This window comes from Seriola lalandi, unplaced genomic scaffold, assembly GCF_002814215.2.
Source record: "Seriola lalandi dorsalis isolate HSWRI2012SDOR001 ecotype SW California unplaced genomic scaffold, Sedor1 jcf7180002054412, whole genome shotgun sequence".
Lineage (NCBI taxonomy): Eukaryota > Metazoa > Chordata > Actinopteri > Carangiformes > Carangidae > Seriola > Seriola lalandi.
In genome coordinates, this window is record NW_019524965.1 from 11,796 (window position 1) to 18,572 (window position 6,777).

The following is a 6,777-nucleotide window of genomic DNA, read 5'->3' on the forward strand; positions in this document are numbered from 1 at the left end:
TCGTAAAAATAGCAATAAAACTATGTAAAAATACAAGTCAAATTTCTGCATTAAACAAGGCCATGTAACACCACAATGTACTTTGAGTATCAGAATCATAAAATCATAAAATTACTCATTACACAAACACATTATACTCTAATTCTTTTATTATTAAAACAGTATTATATTATATTATAATTGAGCTGTACTTTAATTTTGTAACCGGTAAATGTACTGCTACTATTAGTTACTTCATGTACTATTGGATGGTTTAATCTATACTAATGCACGATATATCATAAAGTAATCACATATTTTCTATGTAAAGTTGGAGTTAGCAAACTAACTATAGCTGCCAAATAAATGTAGTGGAGAAAAAAGTGCAATATTTCCCACTGAAATGTAGTTAAGTGAAAGTATAAAGTTGCAGTACAAGTACAAGTACCTTGTGGCCCCAGGGATTAGGAACCACTGCTTTAAAGCACAAACCAAAAAAGCTAAAATCTAAAACACATTCCTGGTTTCAATTCTGCCTTAAGAGCTTTCACATCTATTTTCCCCTTTTTCCCACATAAGGCCTGCTGCACACCACCGTCAACTATCTAATGAAGTCAATAATGACATAGACTTGGCTGGTATGTCCCAGCAGCAGTGCATCCCCGCCACCAGTTACCACTGGGCTCTTACTGGAGACGCCGTTTCAGACATAGAGATAACCAAATACTGATTCAGTATAAACTAATGAGTCCTTCTGGCTGCACAAAGTGATTTAACTGCAATTTTATTTGAATTACTTCAAGTCATTTGTTACACAGAGCGCACGCAGCGACCCTGGACCTGGAATAGTATTTACTCAGGCAATCTGGGGCACTGTTGAAAAGCGCTGCTTGATGTCTGTATTGCGTGAGCAGTGAGAAAGAGACGGAGAGATTCCTTGCACTGCAGAAAAATATAACAGGCTGCTGAAAAGCGGTGCGTTAAAACGACTTCAACACTGATACACCTGATGTAAACAACCACGTTCAAACACTGGAGAGGAGCCAGCCGACTCGGCTCATGTTACTAAAGCAAACACAGACGCACATGCACTGTACTCACACACTGTTTAGTAAAAGGCGTACAGTTGTACGTGTGGCGCAAAGAAAATAATCCACATGTACCTGTTTCACTGTTGGCTCCCTGCCTGTCAGAGTCAATGACATCACATCGCCTCTGAAACAGTGCGCCGTTCACGAAGGTGTCAAAAGTTTAAAAGCACACGCGGAACGACACATGGGGGAGCATATACGCAGACATAGAGTCCGCGCATGTACACAGATATTTCCATACAGATGTGCCTTCCAGGTATTTCTGCTGTCTAATGTGTAATCGGCTGCAGCATGTAGTGTTTTTGCAGGATTCCTTGTATTTACAAATGAGAAAGCCTGAGGCAGTGCCAAGCATCTCAGTAATTAAAACACCTTGGGAGGTCCGCCGTTGAAATGTGTGAGAATATTTGCTCTACACTGACCAGTCTCTCACAACACTCACCCTCCCTTCTTCATTTTAATCTTCACTCAACTCACAAACGTTCTACCTCTCTACTTTCTCGCTGCTGGTTTTGACCGAGGCCGTCGCGGCTCTGGCCTGGTTGTCGTTGATGAAAGATTTCAAATGAGGGAAAAAAAAAAGAAGAAGAGTGGTGTCAGTGGAGAGGTTTGGTGCGGGATGGGTACCCGTGGGAAGAGGAGAGCAGCAACTTCATCCATAAATCAACAGTAGATGAATCACAAAATGGCCCGTGGCGAGCTCTCTGGGTTAACATCAACATGTTTACCACTAGATGTAGTGTGGGAAAAAAAAAAAACTGCCAACAGTAAATGGCAGTGGAGTGACAGGGACCAAACCTATTTCATTCTACCTTTTGTGTTTTGTTTAAATAGATCTACATCAAATTCTCAAAGGATTTTCTAAAGTTTATAAGAGGACTTACCTGAACAGGTGTCAGCTGGGCCCTGGGGTCAAACACTCGCAGCATCTTGTCCTACACAGATGAGGAGAGAGAAGAAACTTTACTGAACTGAAGGAAGCTGGAAATGATTCATATTATGAATTAGGATAAATGATACAGTGTTATAAATCAGCTCAGCGCTGTCTGAGCTCAAAAACCTTTGGTTTCTAAATCACATTTATGGCGGTTAGTTGGCAACTTGGTTCCCTCTCATTCTCAATGCTTCTCTATATGGGCAGAATGTGAAGTAAAGTAATAATAACATGTGAGGGCTGTGAGGCTAGTCTGTGGTTTACTGTGAATTCTTCCTTTGTGAGGAGTGTGAATGTGATGTGCAAGGGAGGTCCAAGAGCAAATACGAGGTCAGGATTTAAGGTTCCAGCAAAGACACGAGGAAAAGAATTGGGCCTCCTCAATCAGCTGTAATTATTTCATAGAAACTGAAATATGAAAGCTAAATATTGAAAACATTAGCCGTCTCTCCACTTCAGTGTAATTTGGAAAAAGAACAACACAAGCTCTCTGAAGTTTCCTCGTATATCAGTGTGATCTCACTGATTCATCGTGACCCCTCCACGGCCTCGTGCGCCTTGACCCCGACCAGCCCGAACACGCATTCGGCATCAATCACAGCAGCCAATCAGAGAAGTTCCTTCATGATTGAGAGGAAATGGGGCCTAATGGGATCAGGCTGTGACCGGGACATGCGTGTCTGCAGCCGTGTCACTCAATACCACTGTGTGACTGTGATCACAGCAGCAGAATGACATATGGAGCTGATAGCAGGTAATAAGTAAAAGGGCTTAGACTAAACCACGCACACACTTAACAAACATATGTCAAAGGGAATCAGGAGACACACAGTGACACAGTCAAGTACACACACTCACACACAGGGGGGCACTATGCACCATTCGGCCATACACAACATAAATACAGCATTTTATTCCATTATAGTTGAAGTGTTGAAGCCGATGATCAGCGTGGGTTTCAGCTTCTCTTTGATCTACTCCTCTCAGCAATCCAAAGGGGCATTTATTTGCTGTTTGTTAGCTTGAATAGCAAACATGGCTTTTATCTAGTGTGCCGTTTCTTTCTCTGCCTCTCTCCATCTGTGTATGTGTATGTCTATGTCTATGTGTGTGTGTGTGTGTGTGTGTGTGTGTGTGCGTGTGTGTGTGTGTGTGTGTGTGTGTGTGTGTGTAGCCCACCCACGAATACGATGCCCCAAGGCTATGTCTTCAGGCCGCTGTGACCCAGGCCTAAGCCAAAGACTCGGAGAACAGTGTGGGAACACACACACAAATCGGTTTTCCCACCACATGACCTATGCATAAGATCCTACCTGTTGTAAAAATGCCAAATTCTGGCTAAATCCACCTCTGACCTATCAGCATTCTCTAAGTGTGCCAACACAGGACAACCGCACACACATACGGGCCCTGTAAATGTTGGTTGATAAACTACGGTTGCTGCTAACAATTATTTTCATTATCAAGTAATCACTCGTATATAAAAAAATCAGAAAATAGGTCAAAATGACCATCGTAATTTCCCATAGTCCGAGCTTACATCGCCTTGTTTTGTACTAGCAACAGTCTAAAACACAACGATATTCAGTTTACTATCATACATAACAAAGAAGAAATTCTCACATTACAGCAGCTGGAACCAGCACATTTTTGCCATGTCTGGTTAAAATTACTCAAACTATTTGATTTATTTGATTTGATCATCAAAATAGTTGCAGATTAGTTTTCGGTTGATAGATGAGTTGATTAATCTACTAATCTTTGCTGCTCTATAGCAACCACACAAACACACTCAAACGAGCAAACACACTCTCCAAAGCCTATGACAATAATGCATATAATCTCATACACACACCACCTAACTACACTCATAAATGACAGAGGGCCAGGAGAGCAGTGTGTGCATTTGTGTTTGTGTGTCTGTGCTGAGACAGCAGCTGTTTAATCAAAGCGGCAGAGCCTCATTCTCAAGCTGCTGTTAATGAGTTTTCACTGCTGGTTTGCTGCACACAACTTTCTCATGTATTTAAACACACAGTCGCTGAAATCTTCAGCCATGGATGCTCTCCTCACTCATCAAACACATGGCGCTGCCATCCTCCCGTTCCTAATCTCCCATGGTTACCAGAGACAAAGCCTGTTGTGACTGTCAATTTGAGAATGCAGGATGTCTTCATCAATAAATGTGCCTCACTCTTCACTGAGAAATATTGTGTGGAGCCCAGTTTGAATGCGACTTTTAAAATTCAAGGTGGACCGTGGACCATAAATCTAGTGACACCTCATTTCCAAACTGCACACCACCCAGGCCTGTCCATCATTCGGATAAACACAGACTTTCCTCCATCCCTGCTCACGCTACCTGTGGATTTCCCTTTCCAAAACTGAATGGCGCCTTTTTCCCTCCAAGTGCGTCATAAATATACATCTCTCTAAGTCCAAACGAAGCCTGTCATGATTCCTGCTCTTTGGGGTGGTGGTCTCCCCTTCATCTTCCCCGACCTCAGCCCTGTGCCCCAATGTTTACCCTATGGGAGGGCCGGGGGATTGGACCCACATGTTGGCAGGCCTTATTTGCTTTAATAAGCTGGATTGGAGAGATTGAAAGGGGTCTTTTGGGTTAAATGACACCAGAGCCCAACAGGAGGCCCCTGGCTCTGATCTTGGCTCACATTTCCCCAAGCTCCCTTTCTTTTCAGGTGCCTTGTTCTTTCAGAGTGCACTGAGGCTGATGGTAGCTGTGCTCAGGATGATTATCCTGTCAAAGTAAATGCCATCATTTGGATGTAGCCCGTGATGGGTGGAGTAATTTGTTACTTGTCAGAGCAAAGATAAACAAGGGGGATTGGCCTGACAATCATACCTGTTCAGTATGCACATGTTGTAGATTATTGTGTCAAAGTTTATTTGGTCTCTAACACAAGTTAGCTCATCATGCATTGTCTAAAGTATACACCAGGGGGTTCTGGCTCATTTTCACATCAATCAGTCAATGCCTGGTTTCAAAAAGGATGCAAATGCATACAGACATTCACTCTAGTGCACAATCTGAGAGTTAAGAAAATGCCACTGGCTTTTCCCATAAACCAAATATATTCATGAAACAATCCCACCTAAACTCATAAATCCCTTCTTTCTCTGCCCCCTACTCTTAAACCCATACCACCTCCTCCTTCCTCCTCCGACACAAAAATATTAACAACCTAATGGAAAGCCCCTCAAGCTCTGTGATTGTTTCCTGATGACACAGATGAGAACGGTGCCATATGGATGCATAAAAATCCATAGACTTTCTCTTTTCTTAGCTTTCCCCTGTGCGCCACATAACTACTGTACATGTCAAAGGAATTACAGTCTTCAGTTCCTGATTAGACTTAAACTTGCATCAGGGGACGATGGGGTTCGAAGGGGCTTACAGGGCTGTGCTCTGGGGATAGGGGGTTGGGGGTCAGCTGGGGTCAAGACAAAACAAAAGCCATGATAGATCTATCCTTCACATGCAGGCGTGTGCCCTTATTAGTGCCTTAATTGCCAAGTTACTACAGTTTCCAATCTGATGAGGAAAATTTCCACAGGCCCATTATCATCTGTGGCCAAGATTTCTTTAACTGGTTTGTCATCACTATTAACATAGTAAGACAAATTGGCTATTATGTCTTTTACGTAATAGGGCTTTCCAAGTTTATTCTTTTTTTCTTGTAAAGAACTGCTCACTAATCTCTAATCCAATGTGTGATGTGATCCCCACCCTTTTTATGAGCATCACCCCTGTTGACATTTTGATAAAATAAACCCCATATAAGCAGATAAGGAGCTGCGGTGTCCAATGTGAGGCACGCTGCACTGAATGTGAGCCACTGGCTGCATCTAGTGGTCACACACTGCAACTACAGCAAACCAACCCCCGAACCATACACAGACAAAGTTGGTGAGGGAATAAAACAAAATACAACTTTTACTTTACAAAAGGTGAAGTGATGAAGGTCATTGCAATATATCTGGAGCAGCATGAGCCATCCTCACCTTGCAGGAGGAAGCCAGCAGGGAGCCGTCCTGTTTCCAGCTCAGACTCTGCAGCTGGTCGCTGTGCTGCTCCAGAACTGCAGACACACATATCAACATAGAGAGAGATGACAGGAGGAAAGGACTAGAGACACAATGTTGATGTGAGACATGGACAAAAATGATTAAAAAAAACATTGTTGATAATGCAAACAGTGAACACAGAATGACTGCACACACACAAACAAGACAAAGAACATGGATATCTAACATCTGAGAGGTCACTGCAGGAAAAACGCAGGGATGAGATGAAGCCATAAATCAAGCACACAAAATTCAGAAACCACACAATTACACACCAAAATGGGGATGATTTACACCAAAGAATGGATCATATGTCCTTACAGTTTAGACATATGAGAGAAATTATGAGCATGACACATGTATTAGCTTGCGGTGCCATAAGTGAGCACAGCGCAGCTTGTGTGAATTGTTCAGTTTCAACAAACAGATGAAAAGAGATGAGAAGTGCACTTGTTAAGACAGCTACACACAAAGTGCGACATGAACTTAGATAGTCGAGGAAAAAAAATAGAACTCAAACACACACTCATTCAAATATAGATTTCTATCGCTCAGAACTTGTTCCTCAGCTACATGTGAATGAGGAATGACGGTGATGAAAGAGAGTGTGGGGGGGTACAGCTCATGAAAAGTTGGATCAGCAGTGAGCAGCAGCAGCCAGGCCAGCTGTCAGGGGATGGAATGGGG

At 42.8% G+C, this 6,777-nt stretch overlaps 1 protein-coding gene across 1 annotated transcript in view; it reads right to left on the bottom strand.

Annotated features, from left to right (window-relative positions):
* Positions 1-1,142: 1,142 nt before the first annotated feature.
* The window catches only part of LOC111657732 (coronin-7-like), a gene marked incomplete at its 3' end in the record, with an annotated part of 10,601 nt that continues 4,966 nt past the window's right edge, over positions 1,143-6,777 (bottom strand). Inside the window, exons 6-8 of the mRNA XM_023410029.2 lie at positions 6,028-6,104; positions 1,955-2,005; positions 1,143-1,194 (exon numbers count right to left, since the gene is read on the bottom strand). Of these exons, the coding sequence (XP_023265797.1) occupies positions 1,143-1,194; positions 1,955-2,005; positions 6,028-6,104 (180 nt within the window). The remainder of the gene's footprint in view (positions 1,195-1,954; positions 2,006-6,027; positions 6,105-6,777) is intronic.